The 20,519-nt window shown below is 33.0% G+C and overlaps 1 protein-coding gene and 1 long non-coding RNA gene across 2 annotated transcripts; one reads left to right on the top strand and one right to left on the bottom strand.

The window, feature by feature from the left end:
• Positions 1-579: 579 nt before the first annotated feature.
• On the bottom strand, positions 580-3,068 carry LOC129892034 (uncharacterized). Its single transcript, XM_055967558.1, has one exon. It carries the CDS (start codon positions 1,608-1,610, stop codon positions 870-872), a length of 741 nt encoding a protein of 246 aa, XP_055823533.1. The 5' UTR covers positions 1,611-3,068; the 3' UTR covers positions 580-869.
• A 13,935-nt stretch (positions 3,069-17,003) lies between these two features.
• Positions 17,004-19,837, top strand: LOC129893506 (uncharacterized). The gene is made up of 3 exons (XR_008767505.1): positions 17,004-17,579; positions 18,513-18,563; positions 19,598-19,837. It is a non-coding gene; the product is annotated as an uncharacterized LOC129893506 (long non-coding RNA).
• The last annotated feature ends 682 nt before the right edge of the window (positions 19,838-20,519 follow it).

The raw sequence follows: 20,519 nt of genomic DNA, 5'->3' as shown, positions 1-20,519 counted from the left end.
CTACGTAGGCATTGAAATTGGACCGAACCTCTTATCAAGCTGTGATTCTCTCAAAGTTATGGAGTAAAACATAATTTTCAACAAGATCAATCAGTTTGTGTATAAAAAGCATTTCAACATGTGTGATCTTAGTTTGCATGTGTGATCTTGATCAACACTTAGAACAATGGAAAGGCTAACCATTATACCCACTCATCAAACACGATTCACGATTTGAAATTAGCGTATCTTTTTTTAAAAGCGGCATTCTCCCTTTTATCTATCAAGAATTGAGTTATGGAATTTGATTTTCGAACTATGGAAATAACAAGTCTATAAGAAAGTCCAATTAACAAATTTTATACAAATTTTATTTGCAGAGAACCTGAATTAGTTAACATTCCTTTGTGTATCTGAAATGTCAAAATGGAAATCAAGAAAATGGACAACAGGATCAGAACATGGGATAGAGATCCTAAGATTAAGATATGATTCAACAAATGGAATACTAAGATAAGGCCAAAGACAGCAAAAGAAGATTGAGACATAAAGAAATGCAAATAGAATAATACTCTATTATTTATTTATTAATCTGCTTAGGAACATGATAGTTTAAACTTTAACACTTTAATGTGCATTAAGAGAAAACAAATGGCCACCAGAAATAACAACTGTTTTAATTGGTATCCAAAGTTTCTTTTCATTGGGTAAAATTCAATGTATTAGCAAGCACAAACTTCACTGTTCACAAACAAAGAAAATGGAATTTGTCTCCTATCTTGAAAGCCCTTATAAGCACAAAATCCATTAAAGGATCAAAAAACTTCAGATACAGATAAACAAATTAGTATTAGACAAGTAAACATCAAGAAAATTTAATATATAGCCACTCATGCTGGAATCTCAAATCCTGAACATTTGATGGATCCCATGGATATGTCAATCTCTATCAAATTGTCTTCTTCATAAACATCACTTATATCTGCCAAGAAATCCATTACGCAATGTTGTTGAAAGATGGATTCTGGTACTAAATCTGCAAATACTACCTTTTGGTGTTGCTGATTAAAAGACAACTTGGGACTATCTTTTACAAATTGACCACTTGGAAGTGCTATTTCAATTAGACTTTCTTCATCAGAAATTGAACCATCTGAGCATAGTGGACTTTGTTCTAACTCACCTGAGAATGGCCAGTCAATATCAGAATCTTCACTTGAAGAAGATGAGGGGCCACCAAGACTCTCACTTTCTGAATATAAATCACGTATTTGAGCAACCCCATTTTCAATTCTTGGATTTTGGACTGATAAAACTTCCTCAACTTGTTCAAAGTTTCCATTTTGAGCCACCCCATTTTCAATTCTTGAATTTTGGACTGATAAAACTTCCTTAACTTGTCCAAAGTTGCCATTTTGAGGTTCTTCTTCTTCTTGGACTGATGATTCCTTCAGGATACTATGCTTTTGTTTTGAGAATATGAAAGCTATGGTAGATACAACCAAAACTGAAGTTGTTATGGAAATAGAAACAACCCCATATCCTGAAAATTTGGCAAATAACAAGTATGGTGGAACAAGAATAGCAATCCACAGTATTGAGCTTCTGAGGAGAGACATAGAAGAAGACATTTGATTTGGGGATTTTCAAGATTTTGCAAAAGAAATAAGGGGAACAAAAAGGGAAAAAGTTATACCCAATCAGGTGGCACTTGTAAAAGTTTAATGTTGGATAAAGAAAAGGAAAAATGGGAACTTTCTTCTCTCTTCTTGAAAAAACTGTGATTTTGATGGATGTACTGATGATGGAGAGGAGAAGCATGAACATCAACAAGATGATTAACACTTCCAATCTTGACTCAAGAGACAAGAGATTGTATAAGAAAGAGTCAAAGAATGCATTTCCAAGATTCAATGAAACTTCAACTGAGATCAAGAAAGCAAATATACCACTTCACTAGCTTGAATCTAAGCTGTGAAAAGTGCATACAAAAACTTGGTAAAATAGGCAGCAAGTAAACTAAACTGCCAAAAGGAGGGGCTAAAAATGGAAGAAAAGAAGTGGTTTAGCAGGTTTTAAATAATGAGATTAGAATTGATGGGCTGTTTCCTCTTCATAAACTCACCTAGAGAAGTGTATTTTTTTTTTTTGGTTTTCCTAACACCAATCCAGTGGTCTTCCTCTGTCAACTGATTCTCTTGAAATCCTAAAACCCTCTACTGTGTCAACACTTTGAAATATGAGAAAGCCATGTGCTGACCTCTGAGCTCACCACATGGCATTTACACCTCCAATTTCCATAAAAAAAGATCCACAAAAAACAAGCCCCTTAAGTACAAGTACTAAAAGAAATGCTTATTCTAATCCATGATTCAAAATAACTTTGTAACTCCAAGAAAACCATTATCACAGCAAATACCTGAAAGTTTTATCAAGATTCAGATGTATAAGCTTCAATTGTAGCCTTAAACTTAATAAAAAGCAGCAACTTTTTTTGTTTCACAACTAAAGAACCTTCCTTTCTCACTTATGTGGCATTGACTGAGTTTAAGTACCACCACTTTTTTTCCCTCTTTCTTTCTTCAACTGCACCTTGACTTATAAACTAGACAGAATCTAGCTTTCTCAGCAAGGTAGGTACTAGCAAGGAGCTGACAAAATGTTGGTCAAAATTTCAGGAAATTTTGACTTGGTGACATCAATACTTTACAATGACCAAGACTTGTCAGAAACCAAAGTGATGTTGAATTTGAATTTGTGACCATAGAAACAATTTAACCAGGACTTGTTTATCTAATGAAAAAAAGAAAGATAAGCTATAAGTATATTTTCCGTAGCCTTTTTTATTATTTTAACTAATGGGGAAAGAGAAGTTTTTTTTATATTGCCTAGTTATGTAAAGAAATAGGAGGGAAATGATAGGAAAGTAGATGAATTCAAAAACTTTAGTGCCTGCCCTTTCTTTAAATCATTCCTCAAATCCATTCTTTTTCCTTGTAACATTATTTTATGTTCGGTAGATCTACCATGGAGGTTGTCTTTTTGCTATGAAAATTTCTCACAAAAAAATTAAAAAGTTTTTATATAGTGTCTATTGCCTTGAAAAAACATATGATAGAGCAACACAAAAGGTCCTTTGATGGATGAAGAAGATGAAAGGGTCCCATAGTAAATTTACAAATGTCATAAGAAGATGAAAGGGTCCCATAGTAAATATACAAATGTCATAAATGACATGTATAAAGGAGCCGTCACTAGTGTTAAAATGGTAGTAGTAAATTTAGTTGAGTTTTCTGTAATAGTGAATCCATATTAGTGATCGATATTGAGCCCCTGCTTGTTTACCCTGATCGTGGATGGGCTAACCAATGTAATACAATATGAGATCTCATGGTGCATGCTAGTTCCTCATGAGATACTATTAATTGATGAAATTAGCGATGCTATCAATCAAAAGCTTGAACGATGAAGAAGTACCTTAGAGAGTAAGGATTTTAGGATGAGTAGAAATAAGATTGAATACATGAACTGCAAATTTAGTCGGCATGAGGAGAGTGAAGTTGAGGTGAGACTAGATGAGATCAATTGAGGTTTCAAAATGCAAATAATTTAAATATCTAGACTCGTTATTTGAAATGATAGATGAAGATCAATGTTACTCATATGATTAAAGTTGGATTATTGAAATGAAAAAGTGCTACTAGAGTGTTAATTATGTGATAGAAGGATGCATATCAAAGTGAAGATAAGTTCTACACAATAACTACAAGATCGTTAATGTTATATGGTAATGAATGTTGGTTCGTTAAAATTCAACATATCCATAAGATGAAATGAGTGTTGCAGAGATGCAGATGCTAAGATGGACATGGTCAACAAGATTAGATAATAAATCAAAAATAGCCACATTTGCCAGAAAATGCAAGTAACACGCAATGAGGATAAAAATGACAGAAGATTATTTGAGATGGTTTGATTATGTCATGCGTTGACCTACGAATGCACTAATAGTATGTGTGAGACTTGGTGAGTCTATAGACCGTGTTGAAAGAACCACAAATTCTTAAAATCAATATAGTCTATAGACTTAGCTAAAGATTGGACACAAATAAAAAAGATCAATATAGGTTATATTTTGTCATGACCCTGACCTGTCATGTGTGGCACCCACACTAACCCTCCAGTGGGAGAACTAATAACTAACCCAACTTAACCCATCAACCCATTTTAAGAAGTCAAAACACATAATCTATGTATAAGAGTAAACTGTTTAAAAACAACCAAACTTGAGTCCCCATAAAATCAAATAGTTATTAAAATCAATTCAATGCGAAAAAATAAACCCTCTAGAACCTGAAGGTCATAGTACCAAAACTCTAAAATAGTCAAGAATGAAAATGCAACCCCGAAAATCAGATACATAAATCCAATAGTATAAAGTGTATGTATCAGAAAAGATGGACAAAAAAATAGGGATGAATCCAAGGTAGCCTGGAAGAGTAGTTCACCCGGATTCAAACGATAACGCATTTGTTAACTGAGGTCTCTCAACAGCCTCTTGAATATGTCATGTACTCAACAAGAAAGAGCAAGTGCAGTATCAGTACACAACCACAGTAAGATAACACAATCAGTCCAAGCATGAATGTAAACAACCAACTACAACATAGTAAAACATGCCAACACATCTATACATCTATATTACAGTCACAACATAATCAAGATTTCCAATCAGAATATTATGAACAACCAATGAATGAAACATGTCCTACATAATCACACAAAGCACATACTCTGTCCTCTCATGGAACCCACATACAAAATCTTATAGCTTGTTTGGATGGTGGTTTTCCGTGGTATGGTATGATATCGTTAGTAAGAGAACCACATTTATTTTGATTGTTTCTTTAATTACATGGTATGGTATGATTTGGTTTCATGGTTTTGTAATCATGAAAACCCTCACTTTTTGAAATCATCAATTTGGTGGTATCTCATTGTTTACTTATTTTTTTTCCAATTATACCCTTACTTAATCTTAAATAATTCTAATTTACCTTTTATTCTTTATTAAATATTACCCTAATATATCTACTTCTTTCACCATCGTATTACTCATTTCCTCCGCAATAATTTTTGAAGCTTCTAGGAATTTCAAATTGAAATTCTCTCTTCAATTATTATTAATATTTTTAATAATTAAGGGTATTTTTATAAATTTATCAGTTACGATACCATACCATACCATACAGTCAAACCAAACAACAAAATTATCATTAAACAATAGCAAACCATATAGTCTATCCAAACATAGTATTGTACTATATAATACCATACCATACCATACCATACAGTACCATACATTATGAAACCATGAGAAACAACCATCCAAACAGAGCGTTAGTGTGTCGTGTGATACTCGAGCCAACCATTTTAAGTATCATACCAGGTGTGGTACCCGAGCTAATCATATAGATATCATGTATTGGTGTGGTACCCAAGCCAACTATCAATCACAAATAGCATGCACAATCACAATCACAATCACAATGAACAATCACACTTGAGACCACAAGTAAATAAACAAGTTTATTGCATGAGATTATCAACATGATGTCATTTCAAATTAGCCTTTTTGCTTCCTTCACATGCATTGCACAAGTAATACTACAAAGTAGTAGACATGCATACATACAAAATTTGAAAACACACAAATCATCACTTACCTCGAATCAAACCTTAAAACTATATGAAGCTGAGCTTTCCCCTTGTTACAAATCTTGGCTTGTTTTTGGTCTAAAACAATAATAAAATATAATAATGAATCAATAGTGACCTAGCAATACCCGGATTATACTCAAATCCTAACCCCAGGCCAATTCATGATTATTCCACCTACACTAGGACTTCCCACCATTAATTTCAAGTTGAAATCCTTCCCGAAGGTTACCCTCATGGATTCTAAAGCTTAAGAATCAAATTTACAAGTTGGGAAGCAATTAACTTACCTCAATCGATAAACATGATGAAAAACTGAAAAATGCCCTAAATCGCCCTTGTAGTTTCCTAAAACGAGATGGAAAACTAATGGCTCGTTTACTGAATTTTCTGCACTAAATTCTGACTTACCCTGCTATAGCGGTCCTACCCTGCTATAGCGCTCGAAATTCCGCTATGGCGCCTGATTTGCCCCGCTGTAGTGCCTGATAAAGGTGCATCCTGCTATAGCAGTGCCCTCCCGTTATAGTAGCTTGCATGGTACTGCAAATTCTTCCAAAAGTCCCTAGTTTAAACACACCATGAATTCTTGATGTTCCAAACCAAATCTTTCATGAATTTCGGGAGTTCTACTCACCCGCATTCAATTCCATAAAGTCTTATGGACTCCTTAATGTCTTGGCTATTAGAAAAATCAATCCATACTTAAAATTTAACCCCAATCCATTTTCAGATTGTCCTAGACCTCACCTCACTCAAATTCGTGTGAGACTGGCCTAGCTTAGAATTTTTTGAGTCACTACCCAAAAAGTTTTCTGACCTCATTTTTTCACCATTTGATCTGCCGATAACGACCGAAACGGATTATTACATATCTATTAATTAGGATATATATATTTATTTTATTTAGTATGATGATAATATACGTGGATTCATATATAGCAGTATCAATTTATTTTGTATTGAGGTATTGTTGTTGTTGGATAAAAAAGGAAATGGTGCTTTCTTTATGAAATTTATTAATGTTGATGCAGTGTAACCAACCCCCATTAATCTTTTTATCATACAAAGGAGTTCTCAACTTTCTTGATAGACCATCATACAAACATAAAAAGACTGCAAATAACCAAGAATGCATCTTTCTTCTAATAATAATGACCTTGCTTTTTCTCTTTTGGTTTGTGCCTTTAATGATGGCTTTTTTGCATGCTTTTAACATGTGGGACATTGTAATGAAGAATTTCTCCACCTACGAGCAATTTGGCTCTCCCATCATCCAAGCACCAACTTGCTAATTTAAAGAGAAAAAAATTAATTTCTTTTCTTATTCCAAGGTCCATTCTTGAAGGCAATATGGTTTGCCCAAAGTCTTAGCATTCTACCAAAATTATAATTCATTTCTAATTAAAATGGAAAATATACCTAGTATTTATTCCTTCTGCATTGGCTATCATATAAAAGGATTTAAGCATTAATTCAACTCTTAGCAGGAGTTTGGACATAAAAGTTAAATTACGATTTGAAATTATTGATTTGGATAGATATTGATTTGAAATTGAAATTATGTTTGAACTTGCAATTTGAAGGACCTGGTTTTTGGGTAAAGTATGCTTGGGTAATTACTTTTGTAAAATGGAGAATGACTTAAATGCCTCTTAATTATTTGAATTGGTACAAAACTATCCTTCATTCACCTTTCGGTCCTCAAATATCTTTGATGTCAATTTTTGGGCAAAAAAATATCCTTATTTCTAATGGGTCACACTCATAAGGTGGATGGCGGGCAATACTATACAAAATCTCATAGTTCAAGGGCATTTTAGGCTATTTTCTGTTAAAGTAATATTTAATATAATTTGGGTTCCAATAATAAATTAAAAAAAGTTAGTCCTCTATTGTCTACACTCCCCTTCCCCCCCCCCCCCCCCGCTTTCACTTCCTCTCTGTTCCATTTTTTATTTCTTCTTGGATCTTGTCCAGCGTTTTAAATTTTAGTTTTTTCTTTCAACTTATAAAAAATTTCGAAACAGCCGTCCTACCTTAGTAGGAGTAAGGTCTGCGTACACTTTACTCTCTCCAAATCCCACGTTGTGGGATTTCACTGGGTTGTTGTTGTTGTTTCAACTTATGACAAAATAAGGGAGAAAAAAGGAGCAAAATAAAAATGACATTTATATAGGAATAATTAGTTCGATAGAAGATGATTTAATTAAGAAACTATGTATGTATACTGCATTTTTCTTTTGTGCGTATTCAAAAAAATTAAAATAAAAAAAATGAAAAAAACCTTTTCTCCTATCCCCACCCTGATAATAATAAAATTAAAAGAATATGAACATGTAAGCTCATTTCAAGTTTGAGTCTTTGATATCCTAATTAAGAAAAAGACATTAAAAAAGAAGAAAGAATGAGCAAGACAATTGGATAATTGATAGAAAAATTATATTAACAAAAATAATAATCATTTTTATATATGGACAATCAGACGGAGCGAGTATTAATTTTAGTTAGATGCTCAGTTATGAGTTGAGTTATAATAAATTTGGAGTTTATTTAAAACAGGACAATAGGAAGATATAATGAAATTAATAAACTTTTTAATATTATTTTCAAGCGTATCGGGTCAAAATATGAATCATATGTGATTTTTATTATTTATTAGAGAAGGATTAAAATTTGGACCAATCAAATTAGGCAACATAATAATAAATATTTAAAAATCTTACTTTAGGGAAGGTGTTACAAATAAGGGCAAATATGAGCTACAGAGATAATATGGAGGGTGCGTTGAGCCAAAAGTTGATGTTAGTGGTATTTGGGGGCCGAAAGATGGATGAAGAGTAGTTTTGTACCAATTCAAATAGTTGAAGGAAATTTTAGATCCTTTTCTGTTTGTAAATTTTAAGTTGTGTCGAGTTTTAATTTATTTTTTAAAAAATTGAAATCATAGATTTAGAATTGAAATTTTACTTAAATGAATTTAGATTTGAAATCAAAATTTCCAAATGAGGTTGAAGTTTTGTTCAAAATGTCAAAAACAAACACAAATCTCAAATTAAAATTTTAAGTTTAAAGTCCAAATTGTGTTAAGAGATGACAAAGGTGAATTGGTGATGACTTTCTCTTCTCCCGTACAATGTGAAGTAATCTGGAAGCAGAAGCCTTGGCAGCTAATAATGGTTTGAGCAGATGCATACTTCTGAATTATAGAGACTTTACCTACGAAGTTTGTCACGTTCCAAGAGGGTACACTAGGCGTGGCCGGCACTCGAAAACTATTGCGGGCCCAAGCAAATCACTTGGTCCATTCACTCATCCAAACTCTCAAGAAAAGATGTAATATAACTCAAATAACTCAAGTGGGCACTCAACCTCATTAGTAATGAAATGATATACTGGAAATACTCAAACATAATATAACCCAACATTATAAACTCAATAGTTTAAAAACAGACTTTGAAAAAGGATCCATCTAACTCGACTCTGACACTATCCATGAAGCCTCTAACTCAACACTAAAAAGGTACCAAGACAAGTCCAAGGCAACCTCAAATGACTATCCAAGAATAATGAATGAAAAAACATAAAAGAAGCCCTCCGGATGAAAGGAGGCCTCACCAAAAGCTGAACGGGACTTAGTCTTTAACGATGCGTCTGTTGAGGACCTCTATCACCTGTATCTGCATCATAAAATGATGCAGCCTAATTGGCGTCAGTACATGGAATATACGAGTATGTAATATAGCTGAAGGGAGCTTACTCAAAGATACTCAACTCTACTCAACTCAAAAGACTCACGCTGAAATAGTTCAACTCAAACACGCAAGTGATATGTGCAGAGAATGCTTTAAAAGATATGAATAAGTAATTGTAACTCAATATAAAAAAATATGATATTTTATTTCATTAGGGAGTTTCTCTAACCGACAACCATCACTTATGAGCTAGTGACGATATAAGAAGCAATATCGTTGCCATATCCATCCAATACATTGCCAGAGTAATGGACATCAACATTTATGGATCCAATCATCAAGTCCTCTTTTAGGACAAGAGAGGCATAGCCTCTATCCTACATTGGCTATGTAGGTATGGGGTTTGAGTCCATCAAACTCTGACCCAACTCGATGCTCAATATTACTCCCAAAACATTTGCTCATATTAACATCATCATTTAGTCTCATTGGACTTTTTATTAAAACCTCAAATTCATCTCAAAACACCACCATCATCATTCCCTGTTCATCAATCAATACACTGCTTGGTTAAAAGAAAACATCAATTACGTCGTCATCAAAACATCTTGTTTAAAATCCTCATTTAACTCTACTTTCAATTTCATCAAATTCATAAAAAAATATGCTTCATCTCAATTTGAAGACAATACTTTATTTTACGCATGAAAATCATCAATCCTGACCTCAAAAAATACATGGACAAAGTATGACCATAAATTTACTAAGGTTCATGTGGATGAATGCATGGATATATGTCTCAATGACTACTCAACATTAAGGACATCATCAATATGAAATGAACGTAGACAACTTCAAGGAAGTATCAATTGACATCAAGAACTCAATTCTAAACTTAGGGAAAAACTCAAAACTTGAACTCAATTTTGAAGAATTACATGTTGGACGCGTGGGCGGACTCAACCCAATGCTCTGAGTAGCCTTACATACCTGATACTCGAAGAACAATCGAAAGTTGGAAGGTGGGAGTGAACACTTGAATCCTAGCCTCTTTCTCTTCTCCAATCCTCGCTCTCAATTATATCCAAGTGTTTAAGGGAATATACGCGTATATGTTACTGTTAAGGGACTCAAATTAGTACCAAAACATCAAGGTTTTATTTTGGGAAAGGTGGAAAAAGACTAGAATACCCCTTTAAAAAAACCCAACTCTGATTATCTACGGGTCGTTCTACGACTTGTAAAAACTTCTACGGGTCGTAGAACTAGGCAACAAAAAAGGCAAGGAACGACTCAGGTATACGAGTCATAGGCCACTCGATGAGTCATATACACAACTCGTCCTGCAGGATTTTAAGACTCTGAGAAAACTGAGTCTCTGAATTTCTCGAAGAGTCATTTTTACGACTCGTAGACACTTTAATGACTGTCAATTCCACTCGTAGGAGTGACATTTGAATTCAAAAATTTGGTTAAGTGTCAAGTATTTCTACGACTCGTAGAATTCCTTACGACTCGTGAGGTAGAAGTGAATCTCAATACTCTGAATTTCTCTAAGTGTTGGAAGGACCTACGAGTCATTCCTATGACTCGTAGAACTGTCTACGATTCGTAGGTGACCCTCGTGGTCCACTGGTCAGTCCTTTCATCAATTTTCCTCATGGTTTTCGAACTCCGTCTAAACTAGAATAACACGGGTGTTACAAAGTGGATTCACTATCTCTTTTCCAAAGGATCAATGAAAACAAATGATATAATTATAAACTAAATAGGATCATTGACGAGGTTTAACATTTGAAGAAATTTGCTAATGTCAAAGTAGAACACTATTTCAGGGAGGTCACTATGATTGCAGACCATCTTGCTAAATTAGCCGTGAGCAGTCAGAATGAGGCCTATTATGACACCTATCAACAACTTTCTATGGGGTCTAAGGCTCCATTCCAACTGGACAAGAGCCAAATGACTTTTATAAGGCTCAAATATGACAAGGCAATTTTTTTTGTTAGTTAGCTAGATAGTTTCTTTTTTTGCGAGGGTTGGAATGTCTAAGTTAGCTTCTCCTGCCCTCTTTTTATGAAGGACAAATTTTTATCCTTGTGTTATATTCGTAGGTAAGGCCAAGCCCCCCTCTTATACTTAAATTGTGATATATAACACTCCCGACATGGGATTTTTTTTATTTTAAAAAAGTCCAAATTGTGTGTCCAAACACCTTTATAATGTGTCTATGTTGTTCTAATAGAATTAAGCAATAAAAATAATTACACCTCAATTCTAAATAAATTAGGATCAATTATAAAGATCTTTTATTGTTAATCATATCACTCGATTTAAGAGCTTATTATAATTTAATATCATGTAAAATTACTAGCTTATTTGAAAATAATTAAAAGGGAGAAATTTTACTGGATAAGGCATAAGAATCTTTTTGAACTATGGTGAAATTGTCAGTTACACATCTAAACTATGTGAAAGTTTTATTACTTCCGAAATATTATTTACACCCCTAAATTATGTGAGGGTTCTATTACCCCCTCAACCCCACCACACTCCATGTGAAAGTCATATTACCCCTGATTTTTGTGTTTACCATATTGTGTCTATTAAAATAATGTTATTGTTTAATTAAGTGCACTTTTGCACTGATTTTTGTATCTATAAAGTTGCATCACGCGTTTTGACATTTATAAAATTATTCTTAATAATATACATGTCTTCTTCATTTATGAAATTGTCATACTTGTAAAGTTGGTGTTTTGCCCAAGTTTTCTCCATTTATTTGGTGTATAAATTTGCAAGTTGTTATTCTTATTCATCTCATTGGATCAAAACTGGATCAAAATTGAAGGAAAATTGCACCAAAACTACATAAAAAATCCAGCAAAAGTTGCGCTAAAACAACAATAAAAATTGGACCAAAAACTGCACTAGACAACAACAAAAACTGAACCAAAATAACTCAAGGATTAAAAAAATGAAAAAAATAAGTTTAGAGGGTAATAGAATCCTCTCATAGTTTAGAAATATAAATAATAGGCATAATACATAAATATACCTTTTAACTTGGCTTTATCTATGACATCTAGTGTGCACAAGTAGGACACTTAAATTTTATAGAGTTGAACAAGTAGATACACTCATCCTACTTGGCGTTCTATGTGGTGTCCTACGTATATTTTTCCATACATGCACGTAGAACGCGTGTGTCCACTTGTTCAACTTTATACAAATTTAAGTGACTACTTCTGCATATTCAAAATTTGATACATAAATATGAGATGAAGTTAAAGTTAAATAGCACATTTGTCTATATCTAAACAATACCAACAAATTAAATTCAGAAAGATATATATTATTAGGATCCTCACCTCGTCTAAATGTGTAATAATTTCATTATAGTTCAAGATTACTGCTCTTATGTCTTATCCCAATTACTTGTAATTTGTTTTGCTTCTACCATTTTAAATTATTAACTTGCGTAGAATACAGACAGATTTAGTTGGAGTACTGCCATGCAAATAATTTTGAAAGTTAAACTTTTTAATGTGAATTTAAATTAGTGCAATCTAAACAGAATATCAAATGAAGAATTAATTAAATTGCAAATAACCCTCCAAAAGTGGTAGGAATATGCAAACAATCCTCAAAATCGAACAAGATTTGTATTTTTTCAATATAATTTTGTTAAAAGTTCGAACCCAACTCTAAACGGAAAATTAAATATAATTGGAATAGTCCTCCAAAAGTCGTTGGTAAAATAGTAAAAGTTGAAGCCACCTGTCGAGAAATTGCAAGTGCTACTTGTCGCAAATCGAAAGGAAATTTGCACAAGATTAAGACTACAACATTCTTAAAAGAGTCTTAACTAACATTATTTACTCTCCTAATTGTCTTGAACAAACCAGTCTAAACAAAGAAAACCGACCACTATTTGGGATTTGTAGTACTGATTTTGGTTGTCAAAAACATGGATTAATGAGAATAGGAGGGGACCATATCTTAATGTTGGAGAAAAGCAGCCTATACTTGGAAGTTGGAACACCTAACTAATTAATTTTGTCAAGTATTCTATTCTCGGAAAAAGGGTCAAGAATACACTTAATCTATTGAAAATGTCTAAAAAAATATTTCTAACCTATTAAAAATGACTAAAAAATACCCACATTCCACATTTTAATCTAAAAATACCCACCTTTGTTTTTGGTTCGAAGATACCTTTCATTCCATTTTTTGATCTAAAATTACTCTCAAACCAAATTTAATTGAATTATTTTTTTTTACTAATTAGTTAATTTTTTTTATTTGTTTTCAAAAGATAATTTTTTATTTATTCAAATTCTTAATATTAGCTCATCCCTATATATTTAAGTCTAACATAAAATAAAATAAAAAATTTATTGTGTAAAAATGAAGAATAAAATTCTTATTCTTATTATTAAAATAGTGCAATAAAATTCTTAAAATTTAACTTTTAAAATTGTAAGTTTTTCTTTGATACTCATTTTCATTCAACTTTTCCACATCATTCAACACTTATTACCTGTTGAAAAATTATTTTTCTCTTGCAATTTGATTCCCCCCTCTCTAAACCCAATATGGCAAATTGAGTTATTTTTGAAATAGCTTTGAGTTTAACATTTGAATTGATTTGAGAGAGAGAAAGAGAGGTAAATGTTTAATTTTGGATTTTTAGTACGAAGGATGTTTACATTCAAAGTTGGGTTATACAAAAAATGAGATGTTGTTTTACATTAGTGATGAGGCTCCAAAGGTTTGTCTTCTAGGTATACAACTCCTTTTTCATGAAATTTTGCTTTTTGAAAATCTGAAAATAGTATCTTGTCTTTTTTTTTTCTCGCTCTTGTTTATTTATAAAATTTTATTGTGTTATTTTAATAATATGAGTAAGAATTTTATTTTACATTTTTACACAATAAATTTTGTATTTTATTTTACGCTAGACTTAAATATATTGAGATGAGCTAATATTAAGAATTTGAATAAATAAAAAGTTATCCTTTGGAACAAATAAAACAATTAACTAATTTGTAGAAGAATTCAATTCAATTAAATTTGGTTTGAGAGTAATTTTAGACCAAAAGATGGAAGGAGGGATATCTTTTAACCAAAAAACAAAGGTGGGGAGTATTTTTAGACCAAAAGGTGCAAGAGAGGGTATTGTTTAGCCATTTTCAATAATTTAGGGGTATTCTTGGATCAAAAGATGGAAGACAGGGTATTTTTGAGCCATTTTGTAGCATTCCCTTTGGGAGGATGCCACTTACGAAACAAAAGATAGTTTTTTTCTTTTATAATCTCAAATAGTCAACACATTTAGAAAACTTGTTTTGAAATTCCATTTCCAATTCAACACCATTGCGGGTTCATAAAATACACAAAACTCAAACTAGTAATTATCACAAAACTATTATCTTCCTTTGTGCATAATGACAAGTCAAAGTATAAACCCAGCACATGGCATGACTTGAGTTAAAAGCATACTCCAAAAATGGCAAAACTAGTCACCCTGTTCAAGTTACAAACATCTAGTTTTGTTTTTACAAGCCTTCAAAATTTCATACATAAGTACCACATGTATCCTGTACAAGTTCCCAAAATATTTACAAAACTAGATACATATGCAGATGTGATCTTCACAAGGGCTCCAAAAGTCTACTCCAAATGGACATCTTCACATCTCGTCCCACACATTATCTACGATAGAAAACAACTATCGCTAAGCATAAAGCTTAATGGTGTATAAACTTTGGGCTTGGAGCCATTAAACTCTTCAATTCCCTTGTTCGTCGCAGGTGGCTCAATAAGGTAAAAGTAAGCCTAAGTAAACAAGTATATCAAAGTATCGAATACAAACTTTGAAGAGTTTCAAAATATCAATTAATATTTGAAGGCTCAAGTATCAAGAAAACTTATAATTCAATTCAAAAGAGTTGTCAAATAATCAATTTCGCCCAATATATACGTCATGCCTTCACACTAAGCACAATCAGTACCAAGACGGACCGAATTCCCGAAATCAAGAAGGACCGAAGACCATATCAAGAAGGGTCGTCACCCAATATTAGGAGAATCAAGAACCATGTTGAAAGTGGCTCACTCGTACTCGAAAATGGACGAAAATCCATCATCAAGATAGGCAAGATCTGAATCGAGAGGCATACCAATATCGAGGAAAAGTCACCGTAATAAGAAGGACAAAGTCCCAACAAGAATACAAAATGATCAAGCAATTCGTACAAGTGGGCGATTTAGCAAACATTTTACAATACTTGAGATAATAATCATACCACGATATAAGACAAAGAGTAAGAAAATAACCCATCAAGATACTTTAAATTTCGAAAAGTAAAATATTCCAAGTTCAAGTTTATACATGAACCTTGGCGTTTTAGCACATAACAAGTTCTACCACAACTCGAGGAGTTCAATTCATCTACGCCATAGACCAATCAAAGTCCACTTCGTCAAACAATTCCCCTTAGCTTGTATAAGAGAATATACACCTTAAATACACAATCAAATACCTACTTAAGTTTAACAGTCTCATCATATCGAAACTAAACATGAAATCAATGAAAATCACCCCAAACTATCAAAACAAGAGTTCTGGACAGCCTACTGTCTTGTATTGTTGCTCAGTTTCGAAAGGGTAAATGGGGGAAGTAGGCTTTGTGGCCTCAATGAAAGTTATAGACATATTTTTTAGGGTCGCATACAATTTCGAATCACCCCTACAATAATTCTTTACAAAAAGATATGCCCAAAATACCAATAGCAGTCTATGTAGGATTTCCAAAATAAAATTTGGGCAGCACCTCCCCTATACTTCATCACCCTTTTTTGAGCATATAAAAGAAAAAGTGGGTTTTAGAGCCTAAATGAAAGTTATATGCCTATGAAATATCTTTCCAAAACTTCTTGAATCACTTGAAACGAAGCTTTACATAAGGAGTTATTCTAATAATATTAACGACAGTCCCATCCAAAAATGGGTTTGCTAACAAGAAAAAGAATCTCAATCTTACCTTAACAAGTGGGTCTCTCAAGTTGGCTAAAATATGTGGTGTGCACGTTAATATCCTCTTGTTCTTGCTTTCTCTCAATTTTTTTCTAAGTTTCTAAGTGTAAAAGATGAACAAATGAGAACCCTTAGTCATTGGTTGCCTTATATACTTCTCCCTTGAGAGTGACACGTGTCAGCCTTTAAGGCTGACACATGTCTGGTTCTTAGGCCGCCATCTCATTCCATGCATCCACCCCATGGATGCCACATGGCGGGGTGGGGTCCACCCAAGTAGGTGCGTCGTCTCCTTATTCTTTTTTCGTGGATTTGAAATCTCGTCTCACTTTAAGAACCTATGAAATCCTTGCTACTTAAGCTCGACATGTACTCAAGTAGCTTTGTTATGTAAGACATCCAAGTCAGTAGCTTACGCAAGTAGGTTGATTACCACGACCCATTATTTGGCCTCCAACTCCTTCCAAACCCTTCTAGACCTATTTCTAACCATCGCTGTTATGACCCGTATTTTTCACATTAGGACAATTTGGGGATAATGGTAATAAGTCAAGGGCAAGGCTATGCTTGACCTTGTTGGATACAAAATTCTTAAGACTAAATTGAGATGTGGAAATATTGGAAATTTGTTAAGGGTAAAAATTGAAATTTCTCATGTGGAAATACCATAAAAGATTAAGGACAAAATTGGAATTACTCATGTGGAAATACTATAAAAGGTTGAGGACAAAATTGGAATTTCACATGTGGAAATACTATAAAAGGTTGAGGACAAAATTGGAATTTCACATGTGGAAATACTATAAAAGGTTAAGGGCATAATTGGAATTTCAACTTGGAAATATTAGAAAAGGTGAGGGGCAAATTGGTAATTTCACTTAGAAGTCTTTATGTCTTCCAACTCTTAGAACTTTCAAGACAATTCAAGAAAGAAGAAAAAAAAAACAAAGGAAAAGAAAATAAGGGGAAAATCGATCAAGGAAAAAAATAGGGAGAAAATTGAAATCTTGCTCCAAAAATTATTTTCTCCTAGTATTCCTACTAATTCAAGGATTCTCTACAATATGATAAAGTTATTTTGGAAAATAGGAGGCTTGTTTGGTTGATTTGAAGCTTTGGTAAAGTGAAGAAGTTGGAAGGAAAAGGTAAGAATTAATCCAATTTCTTTGTGTTATGAAGGTTGTTTATGTTGTAGTATGTGGAGATGTGTAGAATTTATGAAAATATGGAAGTTTTCATGGTGGGTTTTACATATGTATAAATCCATGTATATGAAGATTGTGGGGGAAGATGAATTAAATTTTTGTGTAGTATTTTTAGTGTAGTATTTGAATAGTAGTATGATAAATATTTGATGTTGAAAATGGAAGTTGGATGAAATTAATTGAAGTTGGAAATATGGGTTAGGTGATGAAATGGAAAAAAAAAAATAAGTTTGTATAATTTGTTAGTTGTTGTTATGATTTTTGGGATATAAATAAAGTTTATATGGTGTAAGTTGGTATTAAAATGGTTTGTAGGAATTATGTAATTTTAGTATGATATTATAAGAATATGGAGGTAAGTTATTAAAAGTATGGATTCTTGTTGTTGATTATGAAGTTGAAAGAAGGAAATGAATTTGATTATGAAGTTGAAAGAAGGAAATGAATTTGATTATGAAGTTGAAAGAAGAAAATGAATTGTAATAGTTTTGTTGCATTTATGGAATTTTTGGGTGAAATATAGAATTGATGAATATTGAATAGTTTACTTGGAATATTTTTCACCTATGTTGGAATGAGTTGAAATTAATTATGAACATGAAATATTCATATTTATTTGGAAATGCAAAGTTTGGTTGAAAGTTGTTACACTAATTGGAAAATTACATCAATTTATGTTATGGTGTGTTTAAGTTGATTATTGATGGAATTGGTGTTGATGTTGGCTTGGTTGTTGATATTGTGGCCGAGTTGTAATCTCGGGGTTGTCATATATATAGGGGAGATGCTGCCGAAATTTTTGTAGACAAGTATTGGAAAAATTGAGTTCTTAAAGTCTTATGAATAGTAATTGATAAATGTGACCAATTGTAGATTTTGGAGGAAACGGGAATTGAATTTGGACAACCGTAAAACGTCAAAAAGGTATGTAAAGTTTTACATTTTCTTCTCTTGGCATGTCCTAGATGTAATAGGAGTGAATACGAACCTCGGGGATCCATCTACTCTTCGAAATCGACGCTCGAAAATTTCCCTTTTCTATTCAATAGAATTGAATTAGGTAATTATGAATAATTTTAAAAAAATTGTCTAAACTTCTAGATTTTGCACAAATGAATTTTGAATACCTTGAAACTCTTCTAAATAATATTATGAAGTCTAACGCACGTGATTTGTATGTGCCACCTCATTTGACCGAGGTGGGCCCCACTATTCCGAATTTTTCGTTGTTATTCCGTTTGGATTATGTTAGGGAAAATTTGAAAGAAACTTTTTGCTATGCTTCCTAATATTATATAAATAATTACTCCGTTAAATTTCCATAATATATTTGGAAGTATTTGTACTATTATTATTATTCAAGTTTCCTTTTATGATTTGTTATCGAAATTATGCCATCGAGTCTGTATAAATATTTTGTAATTTAAATTGCATTTAGTTTCTCACTACTCTATTCGTGCATACTGTAACCATTCTTTCACTGAGCCTGGGCCAGGATATGTTTTCGTGCGTATTTCTCTGCATTATTCGCCGTGTCCCGACGTGAGGGGGCAGGTATGACATGTACATGGGGTGGTAAATGTTATGCCACGGAGTTATGCTATGCCATGTACATATATGTTTGTGATATGATATGATTTGATATGGCCATCTGATATGATATGATTTGTTACGGAGATATTCCCTACTCTGATGTTATGATGTGTTGTGGCGCCAATGACAGGAGGGCGACCACGTTTTGTTCACCGAGTCCCATAAAATGGGGCCGAATACGGCATATGTATTTGCATATATGATTTGGGATTATGAAAAGTATTTTGAAATTCTAAACATTTATTTTATTTTTTGCACATACTATTTAGATTATGATTTTATTTATTACAATTCATACTTTACATATTCGGTACATTTTTCGTACTGACCCCCTTTCTTCGGGGGGCTGCGTTACATGCCCGCAGGTACCGAAGTTCGATTTGCTGATCCACCTGTTTAGGATATTTGCTGCGTCGTTGACAGTGCTCCCTTGTTCGGAGCTTGTATTTTGGTACTGACTTTATCTCTGTATATTTGGATATGTTGGTCAGGGGTACGACGGGGCCTTGTCCCGTCATATGACTATGCTATCATCTGTAGAGGTCTGTAGACAGAGTTATGTTGTGGGTTTTGTATATATGGTTTGGGTTTTGTGTGTTTTGTGATGGTCTATCAGCCCTCGTGCCTACATCTATTTTTTTTTATCTATTTAGCAATTTTTTTCTAATCACTACCTTTGTTTATTCGGTTAAAAGGTTAATTTGGGATAAGGGTACGTTTGGGTGCTCAAAATTGGGCACCAGTTGCGGCCTACGGGGTTGGGTCGTGACAATCGCTACTCACATAGAACTTAATAGATAACATGGATCACATGACAATCCTTTAGAAAAAACATTAAAAAAAAATTGGGGTGTTACACATTTCCAATAGATTATGAGTATTCTTGGCCTTTTTCTATTCTTTTATTTTTCAGTAATATTACTAGACTTTTTGATTTAATTTATGTTAGGATGGAGAACTTGGGTAATGCGGAATTTAGCCAAAAAATGTTATAATGACATTAACAAAGATAATAGTAAGTTGATAATAACGAAAGTAAAAACAAATAATGAAGACACAAATTTTACGTAGTTCGATCGGTGTGACCTAGTCCACAGGTGGAGAGGAGGATTTTACTATATCAGCAAGAGTACAAAATAGAGTACAAAATCAGAGTAAATACTCTAATTAATCCCAAATACCCCAAAAGAATAACTTCATAAGATCACTCCAAAGAAAGGGTTCACACAAGTGTTTCCCAACACTAAATCTCTTACAAAACACTCTTAATGGAAAAACTAGGAGAGG

This window comes from Solanum dulcamara, chromosome 6, assembly GCF_947179165.1.
Source record: "Solanum dulcamara chromosome 6, daSolDulc1.2, whole genome shotgun sequence".
In the NCBI taxonomy this organism is placed as follows: domain Eukaryota; kingdom Viridiplantae; phylum Streptophyta; class Magnoliopsida; order Solanales; family Solanaceae; genus Solanum; species Solanum dulcamara.
The sequence above is the reverse complement of the archived record's forward strand: the minus strand, read 5'-3'. Positions and strand labels throughout refer to the sequence as shown.

What these genes read in the sequence shown, in the direction of transcription:
- LOC129892034 (XM_055967558.1), bottom strand. Translation starts at nt 1,610, where the DNA reads ATGTCTTCTTCTATGTCTCTCCTCAGAAGCTCAATACTGTGGATTGCT.